The 27,500-nt window shown below is 44.0% G+C and overlaps 1 protein-coding gene and 2 non-coding genes across 5 annotated transcripts; all 3 read left to right on the top strand.

Annotated features, from left to right (window-relative positions):
- The first annotated feature begins 5,253 nt into the window (after positions 1-5,253).
- TRNAT-UGU (transfer RNA threonine (anticodon UGU)) lies at positions 5,254-5,326 on the top strand. Its single transcript has one exon. It is a non-coding gene; the product is annotated as a tRNA-Thr (tRNA).
- A 1,644-nt stretch (positions 5,327-6,970) lies between these two features.
- Positions 6,971-7,043, top strand: TRNAT-UGU (transfer RNA threonine (anticodon UGU)). Its single transcript has one exon. It is a non-coding gene; the product is annotated as a tRNA-Thr (tRNA).
- Positions 7,044-7,935: 892 nt separating this feature from the next.
- On the top strand, positions 7,936-25,701 carry LOC147013271 (microtubule-associated protein RP/EB family member 3-like). Of its 3 annotated transcripts, none has more exons than XM_085854966.1 (7): positions 7,936-8,085; positions 12,369-12,499; positions 12,875-13,020; positions 13,428-13,632; positions 18,328-18,479; positions 18,745-18,903; positions 24,796-25,701. In XM_085854966.1, exons 2-7 carry the CDS (start codon positions 12,379-12,381, stop codon positions 24,856-24,858), a joined length of 846 nt encoding a protein of 281 aa, XP_085711092.1. In that variant the 5' UTR covers positions 7,936-8,085; positions 12,369-12,378; the 3' UTR covers positions 24,859-25,701. The 3 variants fall into 3 exon arrangements, with proteins under 3 accessions (XP_085711092.1, XP_085711093.1, XP_085711091.1); XM_085854967.1 differs by lacking the exon at positions 7,936-8,085 and adding an exon at positions 8,210-8,425; XM_085854965.1 differs by lacking the exon at positions 7,936-8,085 and adding an exon at positions 8,222-8,408.
- Positions 25,702-27,500: the final 1,799 nt, after the last annotated feature.

Raw genomic sequence — 27,500 nt, 5'->3', positions numbered from 1 at the left:
AAAATCTTCTTCTCCAGAAGGGCAAGACAGATTAAGACGAAACTTCACACATATATTCCCCATGAGGTCCTTTCTCAAGTTTGTTAATTTGTTCTTGATTGGTCACATGGTTTGGCGGCCAGCTTGAATTTACCTTAAAACCTTCAAACATCTTCTTCTCCAGAACACCTGATCTGATCAAGGGGAAACTTCACACCCCTATTGCACATGAGTGGGGAATACAAGTTTGTTAATTTCTAATTGACAGGTCACATGGTTTGCCAGCCATGTTGAATTTAAGAAAAATATTAAATAATGTTTTCTCTGGAACTGCTTAACCTATCGAAGCGAAAATTTGCGTCTGTCATCCTCCATGATATCTGCATACATGGTAAAAATTATGAGGTCACAAGTCACATAGTTTGGCCGCCATCTTAGATTGAAGGATAAATATTAATTAATGTTTACTCTGGAACCACTGCTTCTATATATGCGAAACTTCAGATTTATAATTTAGGCGACATGCGAAACAAAAGTTTAAAATTTCAACCTGATCGGCCACGCGGTTTGGCAGCCAGAATTAATTAATTATTTGAATCTAGAAGCCAGTAATAACGAAATTGAACGTTTTGTGCTGCCCGGTTCGGAACTCGTCTGTTCCGCGCCGTCTCGAAGCAGGCCTGTGTTTGTATCACCATTAAATAATGTTTTCTCTGGCACTGCTTATCCTATCAATGCAAAACTTTGCGACTATGATTTAAGTCTCATGTTGTATCAGTTGTGTCAAAGGCGGACACTTCTGGGTACCCGGTCATCACTGCCAGCAGTTATAAAGTGGCAGTTCTAGTTGGTCTTAATTTTGATTTCACCCAAATTAACTTGTTTACCATTTGTAGGTGTACATACAACATCGAGGCTCGTGTAAGAGTGAGGTTACAGACCCTTTGGGTGTTTTGAAACCTGTCCAATTGTCCACCTTGCTCACTTGCCCTTTTTAAAATATAGAACGAAGAGATGGTCCTGATGTCATGTCTGAAATGAGCTTTGAAAGATAATGAGGTGAAAGTGGGTGGGGGTGGGTGCAGTTGGTGGTTTTGGTGTGACCTCAGTGCCAGCAGTGTTGAGGATGGAGTGATTCAGGCAGTGGTGATGTGGACTCGGTCGTCTTTCGATGTGGATTGTGTGAACACAACGGCCATGAACCTGTTCTCATGACATATCAATGGATGTTTATATTATCTCTTCACTTGAGATGGAGCAGATGGGACAGTCAACTTGAGGGTCTTTCAAAAGGAAATGTCCTTTCTGATGAAATCATCTGCCAGGTCCACAGCAGGACCATCATCGTCATTCACACAAATCCAAAGTGGATCTTTATCTCAGGGGTTATAGCACTGGTCTAGTAAATCAGGGGTCGTGAGTTCAAATCTCACAAGAGCCTACACTTTTACTTGTTCGTCACACATCACACAGCAGGAACATTGAATGTCCCCATTCATCCTTTTGTTAAATTTACTGATGAAATTAATTGTGCTATTACACAGTTATATATTTCATCTGCACCAGTGTGTCTGTCCATCCATTTGTGGAGGGGCTTCTCAGTTTCGGGCGGAGCTTCCCTCATTCAGGGAGGGAGTTCAAAATCAAATCGTCGCCATTTTGTTCCCTTCGTTTCACCTCTTTTGTGAGACTCACACTTTCTTCCACTCTCACGGTTTTATCTCAACTCCAATTCGATATCTGATTTCTTTTTTTTGTCCTCACTAAGATGGTGTAAGTTTCGGAAACAAAAACAAGGAAGAAAATTTTCGTTTTTAGCCCAAAATACATTTTCAGTGAAATTTAGGCCTGAAATATAAAACCCATTCAAACTCCCTCTCGGCTTCATCATAACTCTAATTCACGTTCGAATTTCATTTGTTGTCGTCCTTAAGATGGTTCAAGTTTCAGTTTCAGCAAAAGGTGAAGAAATAGGACAAACATTGGTGTTTCTAAACAAAAATCATTTCAGTAAACGTGTTTAATGTGTCTGGGTGGGACGTGATGTGGGGAGGGGAGTTATCATTAAGTTACCTTTTTATCATCGTTACCTTTTGAAGAAACAAAGGTATATTTTGATTCCAACTCATGCAAAGAATACGAAATAATGCACGTCAGCGGTCTATTATACACCGCCCAAAGATAGTCCGCTTTCATAATGCAGAGGAAAGAATATCGGGAAATCTTTAATAAAAAATAAAACTTTTGGTTTTCACATGAGTTTTCAAGGCGAATCGTGTGCAAGTCCAGGATTTATAAACAAACTATATTTCACATGTGATTGGACACGTAATTCACAACTTCGAGGTGAAATAAATAAACATTAGAAGAAGAATTCCTGAGAGATATTTTTTAGTTCTTATTTTATAAATTCTGTTGACGTTCACTTTAAATAAGTTTATTTACGAAGAATGTCCCTTCGTGTGCTCTCCCTGAATGAACTGTAATGATATTGTTGTGGTTACCAGATTCGCAAACCACCATTCAGGTCCCTTAGGTGAGGTATCTCGGTAAGTGCATGTGTAGTTAGGCCCAAACCCGTTGTCTAGTGGGAATACATGTCATTTATACGTGCTGCGACTCTTCAGGATAGCCGTTTTTCTTTTACTATCTTTATTTTGGACCAATCGCCACCATCACAACCACAACAACAACCACCAACCACAACGCCGCTTCACCACAACCGCCATGACCTTTACCGTCGCAACTCGCCACCATCGCATCACCGTCATCTCGCGCCACTCATGGGCACCGATGCTGGACTCGTGTAGGGCGCACGTTGAACAGCGTGTACAAAATCACGGATTTTCTGCTTCAAAAACGGATCGAAAACGACACACGCCCACTCTTTGCCGTCCAATCGGTGAGCGAGGGGCGAATTGGCCCCGCCCCCAGGGCGATCGATATATGCAAATTTGTGGATCAAAAAGCCTTCACGCCCACTTTTTGTCGGGCCAATGGGGAGCGAGTTGAAAGGTCAAAGGGAGGGGGTCAAAGGCGAAGTTACGGGGGGATAAAAGGACGGTGTTCGTCAGTAAAGGGGGAGTAAAAGTCGGAACGAGGAGTAAGAAGTCGGAACGAGGAAGAAGGGAGTCGTAAAGGTCGGAACGAGGCGAAGGAGAGTCGGAACGGAGGGGACGAGCTGTGGAGAGGCGGCGAGTCGGACGAAGGGTGCTCGCGTCGTGCAAGGAGCTGCGCGCCCGAGGGAGGCCGGCAGCGCGACCTGGCCGAGGTGGAGACGCTCGTCGCACATAATAAAGATCCTCTATACCCCGAGCATCAGCAACCCCCCCTCCTGTTTCCCCCCGCGCTGAGATAGTGCGACCAAGGGGCCCCGTTCCCACCCCCCTGCCAGGCACTGTCCACGAGGCCCGCGGGTTGCGGGGCCATCGCCGCTCCGCGTCTCATCACCAGACGGGTAGGCCCGACCAGGTCTCGGCCCCAGGCCTACCTCATTCTTGAGGGTATTTTCTTTCCTTGGTTTTGGGTATGTGTTGTCGGCGCCGTCTGTGAAGTAGAATTGTATAAGTGTTGCCGTGTGCTCGGTAGTCGGAATTAGCTCTGCACTGTGTTTTCACTTTTGTGTTTGCTTTTTGTGTAAATGGAATTGTGTTTTCTTCTTTGTGTGCATTTGGTGGAATTGTATTTGTGTGCTTCCCGTGTGCCGAGAATAAATGTGCTTTATTGTTGAACTGTTTCCCGCTTCGCTTCGTCTTTTCCTCCATTGAATCCCCATCTTGCTTCACGTAAAGGGTTGGTAGTGGGCTGAATACGCCCGATAATTAATCGAACCGTCGAGGTCGACGATAACACCGCTCGGTTATTCTGATAGTACGGAACGGGTCGCTTAAGTGGCCCGTGTCCGAAGTCGACCTGCGGCGAGGTGCGATCGCCCGGTCTACCCTCCGCGTGGGTACTTAGGTAGTTCGAATTTGGCGAGCAACCCTATCCCACGCGGGGGCTGATTGGCTCGATCGCGGTGAGACCGAAAGGTCCACCCGTGACTGGTTCCCGGCGTTAGTCCGAGAGGGTCACGACTGGATTGTCCGTCCGGTGGGCGACGCGCCGCGATTCGAGTTACGTGGCCATCGCACGCCGGCGGGCGCGAAGACCGCAACAATATTGTGAATTTTTTGATTGCTTGTTTGCCTGAATTCACCTGGCCTGGACGTGTTGTGTGCACGTGACAAATAATCTGGCAGTTGGCAAGGTGATCCCATCGTGTGTGACGTCATCAAATGAAGGAAAAAAAAAAGTATTCACCGACAAGGGCGGAAATCATGCCCAGACACACCGCCCTCAACACTCTTCCCAAGGACTTTCCCAGTTGACCTGTATTCTTTCAACAGTCATCACAATAAAATGTTTCATTCTTGAGGCGAAGTCGCAATAAAAGGTTGCAAGTCTTCGGTACTCTTTGATCCCAGTCACACAAGTAGAAAGCACGTGTGTTGAATCAGGATGACGTCGACATGATGACGTCACACAACTTCAGCATTGTAAAAGTGAAGTATTTCAAGGAATCAAACAATGCATTTTCTTATTTTATCGCCTGCCAGGATAGCTCAGACTCTCCAAGCATTGCACATTCCACTTTGAGCTACCTTTCCAGGGTTGGAATCCCAACCCAGCCATTGACCACCTCCCTGGCGTTGGGCAAGCAGGACGAGACATCATTCAGAGGGAAGTTAAACTGAAGGATTCGAGGCGTTCCGTTTGGAACCGCCATTCGCAAAATTGATGGAAGAATGAGGGAACACAATGAAACAGCTGATGAACGTCATAATGGGTTTTAATGGGAAACAGAGAGAAAAACAATGAGGCGAGAGAATGAGATGTCTGAACGAACTTGTTTACCATTTGTGGGGAAACATACAAGATGGAGGTTCGTGTGAGAGTGAAGTTACAGACACTTAGGGAACTTTCAAACTTGGTGAGAGTGGGGTGAGTGCAGCCGGTGGTTTTGGTGTGAACTGTGCAGGCAGTGGGAGTGTGGTCCACTGGTCTCAGCCATCTTTGTACATGGAAACAGGAATGTGATGAAGGTGCAAGCGCACAACCACTGAGTGGCTGTTCTTGTGACATATCAATGGATGTTGAAATTCAATCTTCAATGAGATGGAACAGAGGGGACAGCCAGCTTCAGGCTCTTTTCCAAAGGTGTTGTCCTTTTTGATGAAATCCTTTGTCAGGTAAACAACGTGATCACCATCGACCAAAGTAATCAGTCAGTGTGGCTCCTTAGCTCAGGGGTTAGAGCACTGGTCTTGTAAACCAGGGGTCATGAGTTCAAATCTCATAGGGGCCTAAACTTTTATTTATTTATTTATTGCTGACATGTCACGCAGCAGGAACATTGAATGTCCCCAAAGGTCACATGACTGATGCAATTCATTCCCTGTTAAATTATTGTTTCGATAACAAAATGTGGGGAACAAAATGGAAAGGGGGAAACACCATCAGAATTGAAGTGATGCTGAGATCAAGGGAGGAAGAGAAGGACACATGGTGGTGAAGAAGTTGCACACAAGCTCAATAAAACGGTGAAAGAGGAAGGAGGAAGGTCGACATGAAACAGAAAATGGAATAAACCAAAAGAAAAGATGAGGAGAGGTGGGTCACAACAACTTGAAAAAACGGAATGCTTGGGAATGGGGTTATTTTGGGGTAGATGGGAGCATGAGCATGGATGGGGGACGACTTGAGATGGTGATGAACAGGTGGCTCAAGCCATGGAGGGAAGAATGGGACGAAACAGTCAGGAAGAGCCTGGCGTTGGCTTTGCGGTTCGGGTGGTGGCTTGGGATCCCAGGGTCCTGAGTTCGAGCTCCGTTTTCCACTGAATTAACACCAGGGGGTTGACTCAGCCTGTCATCCTTCCTCGGTCGGCGAAATGAGCACCAGCATACTGACAATAGGGGCACTGCATCAACGACATTTCCGTGCCCCTCACCAATGATGCAACCAGCAGTCAAAAGGGCTGTACATGATGGGAACAGTCAGGAAGTTGGTTCCACATGGGAGAGAAAGGAGGAACAGATTACTGGAGGTGAGCAGTGAGCTAGGATTTTGGGAGTTAAAGAAGAAGGGTTGTTGATGGATTACGTGCTGCAGGAGCCTGGAATGTACAGAGCAAAGAGACAGTGTGGGGCACAAGACCAGAGAGGAGGCAGAACAATGCAGAGGTCACCAACCTATCTGCAATTTGAGAGTGAAAGACCGAGACCATCATCTTCATCACGGGAGATTCCAATGATTTTGACAGCCTTGCTTTCCATGACATCAAGAATGGCAAGGTGTGAGGGAAGAGCTGCATCCGAAAGGTGAGAGCAGGACTCCATCAAGCTGCAGATGAAGTCCCACTCGGTTGTCTTTTGGAAGTATATTCTGCCCAAGAAAGATCATGGCTGATGGTGAACCCCAAAGTTTGTGTGACTTTGAGTTTGAGGGCTTCCATCCATTGTTGAGAGAGTCATGAAGTCGGGTGAGTGCAGGAAGTCGTGAGAGTGGGGGTAGTTTTGGTAGTTGTGAGAATGGAGTGGGTCCAGGCAGTGGAGATGGTGGGGTGAGTTTTGCAAGCAGTGCTGGTGGAGACTCAGTCGTCTTTGAATGTGGAGTCAGGAATGTGATGAGGAAGGAGGAATGTGATGAGGATGAGAGTCTCCATCGTGCACACAACGACCTTGTAGCCATTCGTTGCATATCATTGGATGTTTAAATTAACTCTTCACTTGTGATGGGACAGTCAGCTTCAGGGTCTTTCCAAAAATGTCCTTTCTGATAAAAAAAAAATCCTTTGCCAGGTCGACAGCAGGATCATCAATGATATCATCACCCATCCCAGGTGGCTCTTTTGCTCAGGGGTTGGAGCACTGGTCTTGTAAACCAGGGGTCGTGAGTTCAAACCAGGTCGACAGCAGGATCATCAATGATATCATCACCCATCCCAGGTGGCTCCTTAGCTCAGGGGTGAGAGCACTGGTCTTGTAAACCAGGGGTCGTGAGTTCAAATCTCACAGGAGCCTGCACTTTTATTTATTGGTCCCCACCTCATGCAGTTGTGATTTCAATGCTCCTGCTTCGATGTTTCCCCTTCACAGGTGTTTTTGGATCCTCGTGGAGGATCTCCGTCTTACTCATGTTGTTGTTATTCATCTTCTTCTTGTGGACTTTTTTGTTTCACAGCCTTCAGTTTTCATCGAAACTTCCTGAAACTTGGCATATATATGTAAAAATACCCTGCGCAGACAGTGACCATCTCCGATTTTGAAAATTCTTCCGAGAAAAAAAAGTTGACGTCATAATATCGCCGCCAATGGAAATCGCCTGTACCATTATCTCCGAAACTCGGCAAACCGTTTGAATTTTGTTTGCGGGAATCAATCCGAGCATTTGCACAGATAATTTATCGTAAACCTGATACGTCACAATGACGTCATATTCGTTTTTATGACGTCATTATTAAGAGGACGAGGATCTTAGCTCATTTGAGCTTGTTTTTCAATGGCACGATGAGGTATTATCCATTATCCAGAATTATTCAACCAATCCACGTTTTATAACTCTTGGGCGTGCCGTGGACAGCTGCTCCTGGAGTCATTCGACCGGATGACGTGTGCGTGTGGATAAAGCACGTGCACGTTGGGCCAAATGACTTTCTCGCGATTTTGATTCGCGCCTTCATTGAAGGTTGGAAATCGGTGAAGGAGATTTGCGCAGGGCCTCGCAATGTTGTGTTAGTGTAACAGTACTCGTGGTCACGTGGATTCCGAGTGCGGCTTCTGCGTCGAGGGCTTCATCGGGCCGAAATCATCGACATGAAAGTTGTGGAAAAAAAAAATAATTCCCCCGACCGAGAGGAGTGAACGCAACGGCGCTAAAAAAGGACAATAATGAGGAAAACGGAAAATAAATTTTGCAGGAGAATGAGAAAAAAAAAAACCCCAGGAAGAATGAGGAACCGGGTTGCGGAATTGCTCTGACGTCATTGCAAATGTGCGCGGTGACGTCAGGGCGGCCTAGCGACTTATTGGTTTAAAACAAGTCGAGAAACGGCGAGAGCGGTTGGTAAGTCGTCGGTCAATCCGTATTATCCCCCTTTTTTTGATCCTGTTGTGGTATAATCCTTGATATTTTGCCTTAAATCCGTCCGTTTCTCCTTCTCTCGTGCGTTTTCAACGTGTTTCTCATTCTGAGCTGCGGGCCTGTCTCGTTATGGTCAAGGATCGTCCTTCCGGATTGTTTTACCAACGGCTTCCTCTTCTTTGGCATTTTTCTCCTGAACCCGCGAGTCCATGTGGTACTTGTGTAAACTAGCTCGACGGCGAAACGACCTCGGCTTGCACGGGAAATCGAGTGATTAACTGGATCTTCGCACTTCACCTCATGAGGTGCCTGTTGAACTCTGGTAAAAAAAAAAAAAAATCCTTCCCGTCAGCGTTCGTGCCGTGATGCCGGCAGAGGCCCGTTAAATGGAGCTGGTTGGTGAGGGAGGAGGGTCGAGGTGGTGTTGGGTTGTTTGAAGGGGACGACGAAGGTTCGATGACACCGCAACTCGCTGGGAATTCAGATTTGTCATTCATTCCCGGTTTTTTTTTTTTAAGTTTCCCCGTGACTCCCCCCCCCCCCCCCATTGTGGACTCGTTCACCGCACACGGTCCACAATGACTGGGAGACTCATGTATTATGGGTCGGTGAGTGTGAGTGTGCAACCAAGTTTACAATTGTCAGATCTACTGGACTCTATATGATTCAGTGAGGCTCTGCATTGTTCACTGCTCGGTATTGTAACCTCCTTGTGATGCTGAAATGCAGGATTGATTGCTTGATTGAGTACTGTACTTGCTATTTTATTTTATTTTATTTTTTTGTATACAAAGACGAGGCTCGTGGAGGAGCATCAGGACGTAACAGGAGAAGGAGAGGGGTGGAAACACACCAACAGGGGTTGAGGAAGACTTGGACAAACTAGAACGGCACTCAGTGGAGCGCAGACCACTGCCAGGCTGCTTTGTATCCCACTGATGGGCTGGTGTTGGCTTAGTGGTTAGGGTGGTGGCTTGGGATCTTAGGGTCCTGAGTTCAAGCCCCGTTGGGCCGCTGAATGAATACACCAGAAGGTTGACTCAGCCTGTCATCCTTCTGAGGTTGGCAAAATGAGTACCAGTGCACTGGTAAGGGGGACACTGCATCAGCAGCATAGCTGCGTCCCAACCAATGATGCAACCAGCAACCACAGGCTGCACTCGAGAGGGAGAGGGAGAGAGATCCCACTGATGGGCTGGATCTGGATCCGGACCTGAACCAAAATCGAATCGACTTGTTCTTGTCACCAACCCAACTCGTCCACACTTTTTTTTTTTTTTTGCGATATCGTGTTTTGTATTATTTTTTAGCCCAATATCTCAATGGTGAAGAATCGCTGAAAAAAATTATTGAGTCAGGATCCAAATTTTCACCAAAATCGAATCGTTTCGTCCTTGTTGCACATCCAAACCTGTCCACCAAGTTTTGTCTGAATCCGTCCACAACATTTTGAGATGTCCTGCTCACAGACAAACAAATAGGGGTGAAAACGTAACCTCTGTCCACCTTTGGTGGCAGATGTAACTAGAATGGCACTCGGTAGAGCGCGTACCTCCGCCACGTAATGCCTGATCCACGAAAACATATTGGGCCCAATACATTTTTGAAGTATCAGGCTACACAGGACTATATCGTTTTTTGCCCTCTCTCGATGGTGAAGAATCACTTTAAAAATTAAATAATTCTCATATCCAGATCCGGATCTTCACCAAAATCGAATCAATTTGTCGTTGCTACACACCCTACGTATCCACCAAGTTTCATCCGAATCCGTCCACTACTTTTGGAGATATCGTGTTCTATTGTTGTGGTGCCAGGTCTCGGTGGCGAGCACGAACGCTAGGGGGAGCAGTAGTCAGCTCCACCGAACACACCGGAATTTAGGTCATGACCCTCAGATAAGTCCGGAAGGCAAGGGTCCCTTACAGGACCATGAATCGCCAATAATTTGACCGCGTGGGGTAGGGTTAATTGCCAAACTTCAATATACCTAAATACCCACGCAGTCTAACTACCGGGGAACCACACCCTCGGCCGACTCATTTGATCCAAGCCGCAGGTAACGACTTGGATCCGTCGTAACCGAGCGAAGTTACCAGAGCCGCGCCGGACCAAATTAACAATTTACCTTCGCGATCTCTCAATACACAGCGTGCCAAGCCAATGAAAGAAACACAAACGAGCTGGAACATTCAACAAAATGGATTTATTTATAATGGGGGGGGAGAAGGGAACACGCAAGAAGGCAGAACTAACCGAATAAAAGGCAGGCAATGTACAATGAGCAAAAGAAAGCACTTGCACAATTCTACTTGAAGACGGGCCCACACACAGACCCCCCCCCCCCAAAGAAATGATGGCCGCAGCCTTTATTGATACTCCCAGCTCGGAGGGAAGGTGAGCTGGAGGTAAGGATACTCGCTTGGACCTTATCACCTCGTGCGGCCCTTGACGATCCGGCTCGGCGTGACTCAAACCCGCAACACGATGCCGCTCCGAGCACCAGGTACCGCGCTCTCCAACCGGCCACGCACCAATCAACCAAGACCAAGGAGAAGATCAGAGATGACGATGACCCAGGACCAGACGAACCAGCCAGCACCAAGACCCGCGACCCCAAGACGACCAACTTCCCCAGCCTGGCGTTCCTTTATATCTTTCTTGTCCGGGGTGAGAAAATCGCCGTCTGAGCCGGTCTCCACCTTCATTGGCCGGGGTGTCGTGGGAAGGTCGCCCTCTGTGCGTGATTGGACAAGGGGTGGAGTCTGAGCTGAGGCAATGAAAATCTTCGCCCACGTACGTGGTCGAACGCACGTGGGCAATGGCGTCGTTGTGCGAAGTGAAGTGAAGGAGATTTGTTGTAAAAGAAACTCCGCAGCGCGCACATGTAATTCCCGTTAGACACAGGTAGGGGACCCTAACTATAAGCACATACTTATCTGCAACTTGGGGACTGCTGTCTGTTTGTGTGCACAAGGCTTCCAAATTCGTAACAATATATCAGTCTCTAAATGGTGAAGAATCACTTTAAAAATTCTAGTATCCGGATCTTCACCAAAATCTAATCGGTTCGTCCTTTTCACACACCCAACCTGTCCACAAAATTTCATCCGGATCCGTCCACTACTTTTGGAAATATCCTGCACACAGACAAAGGGGTGAAAACATAACCTCCTTCACCTTCGGTGGTGGAGATTCGGGATGATGGGGTAAGAGAGGACGCAGGGGGTGGACAAGGTGCATACAGAAGCAAACTTTCAGGAATTAACAACTGGAAATTTGGAAAGAGGTGGGTTTGGGGTGGAGGTTAATGGGGATAGGCAAAGCATCTACATTGCCTTTGTAATTTCCACAGTTTTATTTGCATTTATCCATCGTTATCTTCATGTCCTTGTCATACTTGCGGTCTGTGCTATAAGTCCTGGGAAAGATAAATTATTTGTGTCTCATTTGAGAAGTGTGCGATCACTTTTTGTCTTCCACGGAGCAATGACGATTTGTTTCGATTTCGTCGATGGCAACTTGCAGTTAATGTTCGTAGTTGTGTTTGGAATAATCATTTTGGTAAATGTTATCACCACTGTTGGTTTCTTCATTGGGTCCACAAGTTCCTGATGCTTTTCCCATCATCTCTTGGACACCCATCGTTCTTGTCGTTTTCCTGTTTTTGAACACAAATCGGAAAACGAACCTGCAGTTTAGCAGTGCTTTGGCTCTGAATTCGTCACGATCGCACATGCACAGAGAGGAGTGAGAATTTTTTTAACTGTCTGCCTGTCTTGCAGTCAAGCAAAATTGAAAATCATTCCTAACAGGAAACTTACTGTTTTAAGGATGTCATAAAGGACACAAACAACAGGCACAAAGAACTGATGTAACGTGTTGAATAGGGTGGTGTAAAAGCTTCTGGAGCAACGTCGGTAATCTTCCGTGAAACTTTTTTCGACAACCTATAAAATCTTTATATTTCAATTGAATTATATACTCAAACACTGGAGAACACAAATCGTCTTTTGGCACTTTCAAAACCCTTCGGGTTAGCAGTATTCGGACAAAATATTACGGCATTTTAAGTCACCTCGACCAATCAAATTTTCCGCTCACGGTCCCCGCACATATCCTTGTTCCTCAAGACAGCGTGGGGTAAGGAGTTCTTTGAATCCTCTACTTTATTTCTGCATCGAATGCTGTTTCAGAGCTTTTACTTGTACAGACTTTGAAGTGTTTTTATTTTTTTCTCGCATCTTCTCCCGACCACGTGGTAGTTATCGCGTAATGGCTGTGAACGTGTATTCGACCTCGGTGACGTCAGAGAACCTCAGTCGACATGACATGCTGGCGTGGATCAACGACTCGCTGCACCTGAACTACAGCAAGATCGAGCAGCTCTGCTCTGGTCAGCACAATTGCTTATTGGCTCCATCCACCCCTTTCTGGTTCAGATTTCTCCCCAAAGCTGCACTGAATGGTGTTTGAAATGAGAATACTCTTTGGCCTAATAATTATTTGGCCTATTATAATAGTCCAAGTGTCTGTGTGACTCCTTCATGAGCTTTTGAGTCTCGGATTTATTTTTTCCTGAAAATGTTTAAAATATATATATATATATATATATATATATATATATATATATATATATATATATATATATATATATATATATATATATATATATATATATATATATATATATGTCACACACACACACACACACACACACACACACACACGCCCATGCTTGATTTTTGTGCGCTTGTGGTCTCGCATGCAGGTGCTGCATATTGCCAGTTTATGGACATGCTTTTCCCGAGCTGCATCTCCCTAAAGAAGGTGAAATTCCAAGCCAAGCTAGAACACGAGTACATCCACAACTTTAAGCTACTGCAGGCCTCGTTCAAGGCCATGGCCGTGGATAAGGCAAGTGCGGGGTGGAGGTCGGTTAGTGGTGGGGTGCTGGAGATAGTCTTGCTGGTGTTTAGAAGATGTGGATAAGATGCGGGATTGTCAGGAGTTAATTGCTCGAGTGGCATCGTAAAGCCAAACGGGATATCTGGCCATATGGAGCCATCAATACCGAAACGACAAATTGTGGAGGTTGGTGGTAAAAAGGAATTGCCTGTCAGGTAAATTGCACCAATTTGTTTGCAAGGCAGGGTTTTGAGAAGCAAACGCGCTGAATGTTCCTCGAGATGCTTTCACAAAGCTCTGTGGTTCATACCAAACCCATTTTTCTCTTTGTTCCGTCATTGTCATCGTTTCCTCCCTCATTTATTTTTATTTTTGCCTTAGAGTGTGTTTTCTCTCCTGACCGTCCCTGCTTGTAGATTATACCTGTGGACAAGCTGACCAAGGGAAAGTTCCAAGACAATTTTGAGTTTGTCCAATGGTTTAAAAAGTTTTTTGACGCGAACTACGATGGCAAAGATTATGACCCCGTGATGTCCCGGCAAGGCCAAGAAGCCCTCCCCCCTCCAAACCCTGGGGAACAGATCTTCAACAAGCCAAAGAAGCACACTGCAGCTTCCCCAGGTACAGTTTCTCGTGCACGTTAACCATTGTGTTTGCGTGTGTGTGTGTGCAAATTTGAGGATTGTGGAAGAGTTTGAACACAGAAAAGAACATGGTGGAAAGTGGGGGAAACGCACCAACAGCACGGTAAACCCTAATGGTGAGACACTTGGAGAAAGAGTAGACAAGGGGGAGGAGGACACATGGAGGTGAACAAGCTGGGATACAAATGCAAATCTCAGCAAGAACAGGAAGGGAAAATGATGGATGAAGCAAAAATGGAACCCCCCCCCCCGAAAACAAAGGTGGAGGAAAGGCACCACAACCTGGAGAGAAAGGGATGGGTTAATAAGTGTTGAAAAAAGTTTCACCAGAAGTGTGATGCTGGCAGACCACGTGCAGCCGGGAGAAGCTTGGGGTTGGGGTGGGCTGATGGAGCACTGGGGGTGGGGGGTATGGGCTGAAGCACTAAGTGGGCAGAGATTGCAAGACAAGACTGGTGACGTTGGAAGACGGCAATTCATAATGCCGGGGGGGGATGATGATGGATGATCAAGTCCTAAAATGACCAGTGAAATAAGTATTTTACAGCAAAATTGGTGATCTTTGATTTTGATTGAACTATTGAAGACCATTCAAGTGGGAAGGTGAGAATGATGCGGTGAAATGTTGGAAACAGATCTTTGTGAGTTGAGATTTATGACCTCAAGACACGACTTGTCCACAGAAATGTCCTTTGAAGGGGAAACCAAACAATGTTTTTTTTTTTTTGTTTTTTTGTTTTTTATGATTTTTTTTATATTTTATTTTCCTTGAAAACCATTAATCACAGTTTAATTTGAAGGGGGGGAAAAAATGGATTTTTTTTTTTTTTTTTTTTTTGTCAAAGTGTAGAAAAAAAGCCCTAGAATGTTGATTTTTCGATTTTGCCAGTGACAACGCATCTTGAAGCCATATTGATCTGAATGGCGGTTTACATCGAGAAACTGCAGGTCAAGCTCAGATTCTGATCCTGATTCTACTGTTGTTAGCAACTCGGAAGGTTCTCACTACATTGAAACTTATCAGTGGGATTTTGAAAAAAAACTATTGGAGACAAAATTGGTGATAAAAACACTTAAGGTGGGGGGTGGGGGTTCGTCTTCAGGTTGTGGAGCCATATTGTTTTGAGCCCTCTGCGATTGATTCAGAGGAAGACTGCAGAAGTGTTCGTGAAGATGAAAACACCAGTCACATGTTAATCACAGATTGGTAGGTTTTGTTTTTTCCATTTAGTTGATGGTTTATAAGGGAGGGATTTTGTATTCATTGATAAATTGGTTTGTATATTACTCGAGCAAAAATACCCGTCATCGCCCGACAGCGCCCAGGCACACTCGAATACCGCGGGCAAAATTGGTGATTCATGCTTTGTACCACCATCACAGGCTGACTATGTTTCGTGTATGTTACAGGATCTTCCAGTTTTATACTTTCCTGGAACGCTGTGTTTGAGGCATGTTTGTGCCATGTTGTGCAGGATGAAGGTCTTTCCCCAGTGGAGAGGGGGAGTGGTGCTATGGGAGTACAGTGTGTATGGTTGGTGGGGGTGAGAGGTGGAGTGGTGCTGTGGGGGAAGGGGGGGTGAAGGTGAAGGGACCCTGGAAGTTTTAGCATCCAAGGTCAAATACTTTTGGAGGTGTGTGTGTGTGTGTGTGTGTGTGTGTGTGTGTGTGTGTGTGTGTGTGTGTGTGTGTGTGTGTGTGTGTGTGTGTGTGTGTGTGTGTGTGTGTGTGTGTGTGTGTGTGTGTGTGTGTGTGTGTGTGTGTGTGTGTGTGTGTGTGTGTGTGTGTGTGTGTGTGTGTGTGTGTGTGTGTGTGTGTGTTCGCTGTTTCTTGACAACCTCTGGTCCAATCTAATTGAAACTTGCCAGATATATTGCTGGGGACCTGAGGATGTGCCTTTTCAAGGTTTGATATTAATCGGACAAGTGCTTCCCAAGTTATGGCCATTTATTTACCAAACCAATGGCAAGACACGTTGTTGCATGGGCGTGGCTGATGGGGAAGGGAAGCTCAGCCGCGCTCCCCATTACAGGTTACAACGTACGGGCTTCCGGAGAGTGATGACTTCGTGTATTCTAATAATTTCTCGATTTCTTATGCGCATTTATAGATAAACCCAATGGCCCAAGTTATGATCGTTTTCATATGAGACAGTGTATAAATTTCGGGAACATCAGTGCTGGTATGCTCCGAACCAGGAAGTAAATTTTTTTTCTCTCTCTTCTCTTCTCTTCTCTTTGTTTTTCCTTGCCCACGACATTGCGAAAAGGTAAAATACGTTGGCGCTAATTGAATAATTGGGTATTAAAAATAAATTGCGAATAATATCGAACTTCCGGGTCACGCACGTACGGGCACGCGAGAGCGAAGAAACGGCCTGTGTGGTTTATTTATTTATTATTATTATTTTTTTTTTTTTTACGGGCACGTACTAGTCAGGTGAAATTCGCACAAAGTAAATAAGGTAAGGAAGAACGGTTTCAGACACATCAACAGTCAATTCTGATTGGACGTTCTCCTCTGATGCGTAATCACCTCCCAACTGTTTAGGTGGGAAGAGCCTGTTCATTGTTCAGCTCTCCAATTGGAGGTTGCAGAGTCTGAGGCGGAGCCCCAAAGGCTGTTGCAGAATCCTCTTCATCAATATCTGTAATCATGAGACGAGTTTGTGTTCCTCTTCTTTGCACAAATAAGCAAAGCGTGTGGACAAACTCTTTTTGCCGACATATCATAGGGTCCTTGGAATAGATAAGTCACTTCGAGTATTCAGAGATGCGTTTTACATCGTCTACTCAATATCTTCCTCTAATGAATGCATCCACATTATACTGTTCAGCACAGTTTGCATTCTCAATCAAATGCTGTTCAATTGCAGATGCACGCAATGTTGGGATTGATGCTGGGACCTTCCTACAAGCACGTACCGGCTCTATTCGCGTACCAATAGTGTTTCCTGATGGACAAAGGGACATGCTGTTTGATTCTGTCAGAGTCTGGGTAGTTCTGCCTACATACCGAGCATCACTTTGGCACTTCAACTCATAAGTAATATTGCTAAGTTTTGAGGTAGGCAGGACATCCTTCTTCACTGCAGGAATGTGTGCTGGTAGCTGGGTAGATATTGTGTTGGTTTCAACCGATGGCTGCTTCTTCTGCTTAATCATGGGGATGACATCCTCTCTCAATTGTGGTGGATAATGACAAGATCTCGCCATCTCTGTTGGACAATTTTTTTTTCCAATTTCTGGCAAACTTCAGATGTTTTGGCCACTGGTGCAGCATGAAACCTTCTTGGTTTGTATTAATTATTATACAACCATAAAGGATGCATCGACTCGGCCTATTTGTGGAAAATCGAAAATTATTCACTGTTTGAGTGAAATCATTCCACGATGGTAACCCGTTGACAGTAGGGATATGATGGTCCACTTTCTAATGTGACGTCACAGCTAATCTGAAGAAGAAGATTTTGACTTGAACGCAAATTTACCTACTTTGTAATTCGGAAATCCGAAAAAGACACATCTGTTTTGTGGGGTATCAAGGGATGGATTCGCATTGAGGAGGTTTGAGCATTTATGTTCCCCTTTAAGGAATACCTTCTAAGAAGTTTCATTTAAAAACTAGGACGGCACTCGGAGTGCACACCTCCGCTTGGCTGAACAGTTTACGTTTTGTATCCCACTTATAGGCCAGATCTGCATCAGACCTTAAACAAAATCGATTTGGCTTGTTCTTGTTACCTTCACAACTCATCCACCTGGTTTTATCATCACTCGACCACCACTTTTTGAAACATCATGCTATGTATTATTTTTACCTGATCTCTCAATGTTGAAGAATCACCTTTAAAAATTCTAGGAGTGGGATCCGGATCCAGATCTGGAGCTTCACCAAAATAGAATCAATTTGTCCTTGCCACACACCCGACCTATCCTGTTCACAGACAGATGGGTGAAACCATAACCTTCGTCCACCGTTGGTGGCAGAGGTAACTAGAACGGCACTCTGAAGAGCGAATACCTCCACCAGAATGAACAGTTTACGTTTTGTATCTCACCGATAGGATGGATCTGCATCCAGACCTTAACCAAAATGTAAGCAGCTTGTTCTTGTTACCTACCCAACTCATCCACCAAATTTCCTCCAAATCCGTCCACAACCTTTTTTAAGATATCCTGCTCAGTCAGTCAGTCAGTCAGTCAGTCAGTCAGTCAGTCAGTCAGTCAGACAAACAGATGGGTTAAAACATAATCTTGTCCACCTTTGGTGGCGGAGGTAATAAATAAGCTCATTACATTTGAGTACCTTCAAATTCTAATGGGTACAAGTATACAGGAACATGTCACCTGCTCATCAAATCTGTAATGCTGTTTGGTGTGGATCCACTCATGCCGTGCACTACCTTATGGTGAGCTGGATTGAACATGGCGCACTCTCCTTGCTTTTATCTCTAATGAGTGCCACCGTGGTCTTCAAACACCCTGGAGTCTTTAACACCGTGTTCATTTATTTATTTAAACTTCTTCCACTTATTTATTTTTCTTCCTCAATTGCATCATTGGAATCTTTTCTGCACACCGGTCTGAATCTTTTACTCGGAATCTGGCAGAGCGTTTTTTTTTGTTAGTTTCTGGATTACCAGTATCTTTGCAACTTTCTTGTCACTTAGTACCAGCGAGAGGCCCAGGCATGGCATCTCGACCCGCCTCCAACGCTACCCGGCAGTTTCCATCCCAGAATGCCATGGGAAGAAAGGCAGGAGTAGCTACACGGATGCCTGCAAATGATTCTGACGGCCGTATCATGGAGTTGAATCAGCAGGTGAGATGGACACATTGGTGGGCACACATCACTTTGGCAGAAACAGATTTTTATGCTTCTCGTATGTGCGTGCACATTCTCTTACACCTCGCACACTCCTCTTTCATTCCCTTCACTTCCTTGTCTCTACGTGCTGTGACGTGACGCAATTGGAAACCTCCCATTAAATGACGTAGACAGGCACGAATTTGGGCATCCACCTTGGCCGTGTCATCCAAACCACACTGCCTCGCCTCTTTCCCCCACCCCCCCCTCTTTCCACCAGATGACGGAACTCAAGCTTAGTGTGGAGAGTCTTGAAAAGGAACGGGACTTTTACTTTGGAAAACTGCGGGACATCGAGGTGATCTGCCAGGAAAGTGAAAATGACAACAAGGGCAACCAGATGATGCAGCGTATTTTGGACATTTTGTACGCCACAGAGGTGAGCAATCAAGCGAGGTTCTGTAGATCAAGCAAGGTGTTCATTACTTTTATAGAAGAGATTGTGCGATACTGAACTGGGGGGTGAAAAGCAGACATTTTAAAAAACAAGCTCGAATGAGCGAAGATCCTCGTCCTCTTAATGATGACATCATTGTGATGTATCAGGTTTGCGATAAATTATCTGTGCTAATGCCCGGCTTGATTCCCGCAAACAAAATTCAAACAGCTTGCCTCGTTTCGGAGATAATGGTATAGGCGATTTCCATTAGCGGTGATATTATGACGTCAACTTTTTTTCTCTGAAGAATTTCCAAAATCGGAGATAGTTACTGTCTATCTCCGATAGGGTATTTTTACATATATATGCCAAGTTTCAGGAAGTTTCGATGAAAACTGTAGATTGTGAAACAAACTAGTTTCAGAGATGACGGTATAGGCAATTTCCATTGGCGGTGATATTATTAGGGTACCCTGTGAGTACAGGGTACCCTATTGTTTTCCTTCTGTTTATTATTATTATTACGCATTATTATTATTATTATTTTTCCGCCGGCATTTTGCACACTTTTTCGCTTTAAAAATCATTTTCTCTGGAACACTAAGTCCGATCGACAGGAAATTTTCACCATAGTATGTATCTTTTTTGATAGCACAATCACGTTATAATTATGACGTCATTGGTCACGTGGTACGGTCGCCATCTTGAAAAAAGCGATAAACTTTGGACATCTGTATCTCGGAAACCGTGCAATGGAAAATTTTTTCGTTTGATACATTTTACTAAGCTCCCTATGGGGAACATGTGTGATTTTTCGTGACGTCATAGGTGAAGCGATATACCGGTGAAAATTCGTCAAGTAGAACGCCATATAGGAAAAATCTGAAAAATTCTGAGCGTCATCTACACCAAAATTCATCGTCAAAAATGTTTTTTTTGACGTCATCGATGACGTAATTCGGCCGCCATCTTGTTTTTTTTAAAAAATCTTCTTCTCCAGAACGGCTGTGCAGATTGAGGCGAAACTTTACAGGCACATTCCCCCTGACGTCCTCTTTCAAGTTTGTTAATTTGTTGTTGATACGTCACATGGTTTGGCGGCCATCTTGAAAAAACCTTAAAACCTTCAAACATCTTCTTCTCCAGAAGCGCTGGTCCAATGAAGGCGAGATTTCAGAACTATATTCGTGACATGTATGCGATGCAAGTTTGTTAATTTCAAAGTGATAGGTCACATGGTTTGGCCGCCATGTTGGATTTAAGAAAAATATTAAATAATGTTTTCTCTGGTATTTCATAAGCCATCAAAGCGAAAATTTGCAAGTGCCTTCCTCGCTCAAGTCTGCATACATGGTAAAAAATTTTTACCTCAGAAGTCACATGGTTTGGCGGCCATCTTGGATAGAAAAATAGACCTTATTCGATTTACACGAAACTTCACACACTTATTCGGGTCGACGATGGAAAGCAGAATTTAAATTTATATCATAGGTCACAAGGTTCGGCAGCCATCTTGGATTGAAAATGAATAAATTTAAAAAATCTTCTTCTCCAGAAGGGCAAGACAGATGAAGACGAAACTTCACACATATATTCCCCATGAGGTCCTTTCTCAAGTTTGTTAATTTGTTCTTGATCGGTCACATGGTTTGGCGGCCATCTTGAAAAAACCCTAAAACCTTCAAACATCTTCTTCTCCAGAAGCACTGGTCTGATGAAGGGGAGATTTCAGAAATATTTTCGGGACAGGTAGGCGATATAAGTTTGTTAATTTCGAATTGATAAGTCACACGGTTTGGCCGCCATGTTGGATTTAAGAAAAATATTAAATAATGTTTTCTCTGGAACCGCTTAACCTAACGAATCGAAAATTTGCAATTATCATCTACCATCGTGTGTGCACGCGTGGTAAAAATTATGACGTCAGACATCACATGGTTTGGCGGCCATCTTGGATAGAAAAACGCACCTTTGCCGATTAACACGAAACTTCACAAACATGTTCCACTACCCAGTTGGAAGCAGAATCTAAATTTGTGATGTCATAAGTCACATGGTTCGTCAGCCATCTTGGATTGAAAAATAATATCTTTAAACGTCTTTTTCTCTGAAACGACTGAACAGATCCAGGCGAAACTCCACCACTATGACCGCCTCTCCATGACGAATAAAAAGTTCTCACCCCTTTTTGAGGTACGACGCAACGTTTGGCAGCCATAGTGGATTGAAGGAAAAATATTAATTAATGTTTACTCTGGAACTACTACATCAATAAATGTGAAACATCACCTTTAAGGTGCACCACTCATGCGGAATGAGGGTTTGAAATTTCAACGGGATCGGGCCCAGGGTTTGGCAGCCATGTTGGTTTTAAGAAAAATATTAAATAATGTTTTCTCTGGAACTGCTTAATATAGCGAAGTAAAAATTTGCAGTTATCATCTCCCATCGTGTTTCCACACGTGGTGAAAATTATGACATCACATGTCACATGGTTTGGCCACCATCTTGGATTGAAAGATAAATATTAATTAATGTTTACTCTGGAACCGCTGCTTCTATATATACGAAACTTCACATTTGTAATTTAGCCGACATGTGAAAGAAGAGTTTAAAATTTCAACCTGATCGGTCACGCGGTTTGGCAGCCAGAATTATTTAATTATTTGAATCTGTTCGCCAGTAATAACGAAATTGAACGTTTTGTGCTGCCCGCTTCGTAACTCGTCTGTTCCGCGCGTCTCGAAGCAGGCCTGTGTTTGTATCACAATTAAATAATGTTTTCTCTGGCACCGCCTATCCTATCAAGGCAAAACTTTGCGACTATGATTTAAGTCTCATGTTGTATCAGTTGTGTCAAAGGCGGACACTTCTGGGTACCCGGTCATCACTGCCAGCAGTTATAAAGTGGCAGTTCTAGTCTTATCTTTTTTTTTTAGGTCATCTCTACCGAGATGACCTTATAAAGCTGGTCCAAATGTCCGTCCGTACGTCCGTCAACAATTTTTCTTTCCGATCTTGATGAAACTTGGTATGTGGGTAGAGGTCGATGAGTGTTGCACAACGATATAACTTTTGTCCGGATTCAAGGTCAGGGACGAGGTCACTTAAGTTATAAAAATCGCCATTTTCAAAACCTATCTCGTCTGCCATTCTACAAGATAGTCGGCAACTGTTTATTGATTATATTATGATAGTAAAAAATATTATCTTTTATCCATCCGGAAAGATTTTTGAATTTCCTTCCCGTTTGATCGTCACGTGATCTGGAAGATGGCCAAAAACGCCGATGCGATTCGCAAAGAAGGAAGGAAGGAGAAATGAAATATAAATATAAAACACATTTTTATCCTTTTTAGGTCATCTCTTCGAGCATGACCTAATAATATGGGTGTCGATGTCCTTCGATCCGTCCGTCCGTTCACAATTAAGTTGAAGTGGGAGATCTGGTCATTAGTGATCCTGATAGAGGTCGATGAGACGTACACAATGGTATGACTTTCAAGGTCACGAGGCCTTTGAAGTTGCAAAAATGACTGTTCAAATTCTATCTCCGCCATTTCTCAAGCGATCTTGAATCTATGGGTTAATATCTAAATTTGGTCAGGCCGGATTTTCGCTTTAGTTTTCGTGTCACGTGACTTCAAAGTTGGCAAAAAATGCGAAAATGACGATTTTCAAAATCTATCTCCTCCTACATTTCTCAAGCGATCTTGAATTTGATTGTGGCATATGAATGTATGGGACAATATCTAAATTTGGTCCGGACGGATTTTCGAATTTCACTTTCGTTTTCGCGTCACGTGACTTCAAAGTTTGCAAAAACTGCCCTACCTTCAGGAGGCTATATATTCTCTACTGGGCATAGTAAAAGTTAGTGAATGGTGTCATTGCATAGCAGCTGACCTTGTATATTTATACATTTTCCGCCGAAGGTGCAAAAGTTTCAAAACCCGAAATGTAAACGTCGGCATTTATTTTCAAAATATAATTTTGTGCGCACGCGCACCAAAATGCCAAGTTATCTTTAACCAAACTGCGCAGTTCGAGCTGCGCAGTAGATCTGAACATTGAGAACTTGTGGTATTATAGAGATGACCGTCACCCCCACACGGGGGTAATTTTATATTTATACATTTTCCGCCGAAGGTGCAAAAGTTTCAAAACCCGAAATGTAAACGGCATTTATTTTCAAAATATAATTTCGTGCACGTGCACCAAAATGCTGAGTCATCTTTAATCAAACTGTGCAGTTCGAGCTGCGCAGTAGAACTGCACAGTCGAGTTGCGCAGTAGTCTTCAGTCATAACTGAACATTGAGAACTTGTGGTATTATAGAGATGACCGTCACCCCCACACGGGGGGGTAACTTTTTCTCGGAAGAATTTCCATAATCGGAGATGTATCATATGTGCGGTAATTCATCTCCGCGAATGCCCTATTCGATTCCCGCAAACAGAATTCAAAAAGCTTACCTGGTTTCGGAGATAATTTCTTTGCTGTTTTCCATTAGCGGAGATATTTTGATGTCGTAACTTTTTTTTCTCGGAGGAATTTTCAAAATCGGAGATCGTTACTGTCTGCGCAGGGTATTTTTACATATACGAGGTGTGTTCAAAAAGTATCCAACCTTAATTTTTCGTGCGTAAACAAATGAAGCTCGGGAGGTGTGGTTTGGTGCACGTATGTAGGCGATCCTAATCCGTATGCGTAAAAATTTTCCTGCCTGCAGAAGCTGTCAGTCGCCAACAGACCGCCGATGAGTGAGGAAGTGTAAGTGAGCACCGTCAGATTTTCGTTTTTGACAAAATGATGGATCACTGTGGTCTCATTGCCAGTGATCACTGTGTTGAAATTGGGATCGCTGTTCACAGTCTCCAGCATGTCCTGTGCTATCTCCAAACGGAGTTGCTTCTGCTTGATCGCTAGTAGCTTTGGCACGAACTTCGCTGAGATTCTCCTTCAGCCCAAATCCTCAGTTACAATGGAATGAACGGATCCAATGCTGACGCCCGCCTCATCTGCAAGTTCTCTGATCGTGATTCGACGATCCTGCATCAGCAGGGTCCTCACTTGGTCAATTACGATCTCATTTTGGGATGTTGAGGGCCTACCAGAACGTGCTTCACTTTCCACTGATGTGCGACCATCTTTGAAGCGGTTGTACCACTCTTTTATCTATGTGGTGCCCATTGCTTCGTTCTCGAAAGCCTGTTGAATCTTGCGGATCGTTTCCACTTGGGAATCGCCAAGCTTTACACAAAATTTGATGCAGTAGCGTTGTTCAAGTTTTTCCGTCATTTTGTCAAAAACGAAAATCTGATGGCGCTCACTTACACTTACTCGCTCATCGGCGGTCTGTCGGCGACTGACAGATTCTGCAAGCGGGAAAATATTCACGCATACGGATTAGGATCGCCTACAGACGTGCACCAAACCATGCCTCCCAAGCTTCGTTTGTTTACGCACGAAAAATTAAGGTTGGATACTTTTTGAACACACCTCGTATATGCCAAGTTTCAGGAAGTTTCGATGAAAACTATAGGCTGTGAAACAAATTGGTTCACAAGAACAACAACGTGAGAGACTTGGAGATCCTCCACGAGGATCTAAAAATAACATGGTGGGCTTTTTGTTACCCTTGAAGCAAAGCAGGAAAGGAGCACCTGATTGAGAAGTTATTTGGGTTTCTTGCTGTGAATCAAATGAAAAGCACCAATCGCTTGGTTTCTTGACAACATGGGAGGAGAGCAAAGCTTAACTAATGAGGCAGGAACAACGAGAAAAATCGACATAACCGGAAGGTCACCCAGATTAATGAATAATGATCACATGTTGATATTGCTTTTGTGTTTTTTTTCACCTCCTATCTCTTCATGTGCCACCTAATAGGAGGGATTTGCTGCTCCAGAAGATGAAGGTGATGACGTCCAGGAAGAATTGGAGGTGTACTGAGGAACAGGTGTACCAGGACACAAAGAAACAATTTTTTTTTTGAAATTCTGCTGGACAATGATTTGCCACATAAATATGGGTGTTTTGGTTATAAAATGAATCCCAATGCTTTCTCAAGCATACAGCTTTCTTTGGGATCAAAATTGGCTGAGACTGAAGTGGGGGGAGGGGGGGTTGAGGGGTGAGGGGTGAAATGTGAACGATTGAAGTTGCGTAATGCATGAGTGGTTTGAAATAATTTTATTGATGTCAAGCTCCAACTTAACGCAATTTGTTTATTCTTTATTTTTTAACTTGATGGCTTTATTTTTTACTGTTGGGGCCAATGGTTCCCTGTTGACCGGATTTTAAAGTATTTCGATAAGATAACCAGCCCAGCCATTAACATGTTGAAAAATGGCTTGTGCTAGAAAAGCATTGCCGTCTCGCTCGGCCTTCAATTCGACGTGCTTTGGAACATAGCGGTGGTGACGCCGTCGTTTGTCTGCGCAAGGATCTGTTTGTTGTTTCTGGTGTTGATCCCCAGATGTTTAAAATTATCTGTACTTTGTGCATGTCCTGGCATCACAGGAGGCAGTTGGGTTTCTGGCATGGACAGCTGTAAAGGTTAAACTTTGATGTGTTCCTACATTAACGACTATCAGATTTAAAAAAACGACTTGTACGTGCTATGGACGATGCGCCACGCACACTCCAGAGTTGGTGCTGGCCCCTCCATGCAGCGTTTGTCAGTGGATGGTTTGCTGGCACCACTGTAATACCTGTGCAGCCATTTTTGGGAAATGTTTCAAATTTGTTTAAACACAAACAGTTTGTAATAAATGTATTTGCAGTTTTGCTTCATTTGAATCGTCTCCGTTGAAATGCCTTAACGAACTCTCGGCTTTCGGAGGGAGGACGAGCAGGTGTAGCGACTGAGTGATGCAATGACTATTTGCAACATGGTTTTTTTTACGTCTACTTTGGTACGAATCGAACTTGCTCGTGCCGAATCTGTTTGAGTTTGATCGGTTTATTTGCGTAACATTAATTTGCATCAATCTGTGTCGTGGGTTTTGATGTATTGTACAACGATTGCTCTGATGTTAATTTGGTGCACATAAAGGACCAGTCTCCCCCCCCCCCCTTTTACATTGGCAGAGTGTAAAATTATACAGCAGCACGAAAGGGTGTTTTGGTTATTATCCCTATGCTTTAAAAAAAAGATCACACAAACCCGCAGCCCCGTTTGTTCATCCGTCACGCTATCTCCTTGTGAACGGTTGTGCAGACGTTCACCAAACTTGGTAGTTATGATCACCACATGACCAGAGTGTGCAAGAACACTATTTTTAGTCCTGTACCCCTGATGTGGGGTCAAAAGGTCAAATAGAAGAAATGCAATTACAAGCATGTTTTTAAACATTTTAAATGAAACTTTGTAATCAACATTGGGAGTCACATGAAATGTGTCAATTTTTTGGGGATGGGGTCACAGGGGTGCTCAAAACAAGATTTTTTTTAACTCAATTTTATGGATGGCAAAAGTTACACCAGGAAAAACCCAATTTCATCTTTGCCTTGGGGGAAAGCGTGGGGATGCCATCGACTTTGCTCTCGTTCGTATTTGCATGCAGTTGGGGATGATGGAGGAACTTCAAAGAAAAGAGCATACGCATCCTCTGAGGCATTCCAAGCAGGTCTTCAAATGTTTTTATTTTAATTTGTATCAAGTTGAGACTTGTCCTTTGTAAGAGAGAGAGGAAACCCCAACAGCAGGGAAGAGGGATAGTTGAAGGAAGAATGTTGGATAAAAGTTTAAACACATGAAGTGGTGTAAGAAAAGGAAACAAGACAAATGAACAATGCATCATAAAACAGAAAGTGGAGGAAGAGAGAAGAAAACAATCTGGAAAGAAAAGGGGTGGGGTTAATGAGGGGAGAAAATATCATATGGATGGGGGATGACCTGAGGTTGTCTGGGAGTGATCTTGAAGTCCTTGCCAGATGGAGGAAGTTGGTTTCACAGGTGAGAAAAGATTATTACAAGCAGTTGGGATCAAGTTGATTAGACCACGTCAAGCCTGGAGCAACCTGGGAGAGATGATGAACAGAAAGGAGGCAGTCGAAGATGGAGTCACAGATTCAGCTTCGGTGTGGGAGATTCCAACGATTTTGAATCCTGGGTCTCCAGGACATCAAGATGTGTAAAACAGGAGCACCAGCCCAAAGGGGAGAGCATAGCAGCACTCCATTTTGTGTGGCTTCGGCCTTGTCGAGGAATTTATTTTTAGCTCGCCTGTTCGAAGAACAGAGAGCTATAGCGATACCCCCGGCGGGAGTGTAAGCGTGAGCGTGAAAATGTTAATTTTTGGTGCAAGTTATTATCTTGCCAAAACAAAGTTTTGGCAAGATATGTTAGTCAGCTTGCATGTTTTTTATCTTGACAAAACGAAGTTTTTGCAAGATATGTTAGACAGCTTTATGTTTTTGTTTGTTTGTTTGTTTGTCTGTAATCACGTATAAAAAATTCTGCAGAGCACAGTTATCATTGGAAATTTTTGTAACTTCGCATATCAGAGGCCTATAGAGGTCCCTTTCAGCGCATAAAATTTTAAAGGTCAAGGTCACTTTGTCGCAAATCAGGGGAGTCGACAAAACCC

The sequence above is a fragment of the Eptatretus burgeri genome, chromosome 14, assembly GCF_056783735.1.
Source record: "Eptatretus burgeri isolate ZD-2024b chromosome 14, Ebu_testis_v1, whole genome shotgun sequence".
Lineage (NCBI taxonomy): Eukaryota > Metazoa > Chordata > Myxini > Myxiniformes > Myxinidae > Eptatretus > Eptatretus burgeri.
Note: the sequence above shows the minus strand (reverse complement) of the source record. Positions and strands in the feature narration are given on the sequence as shown.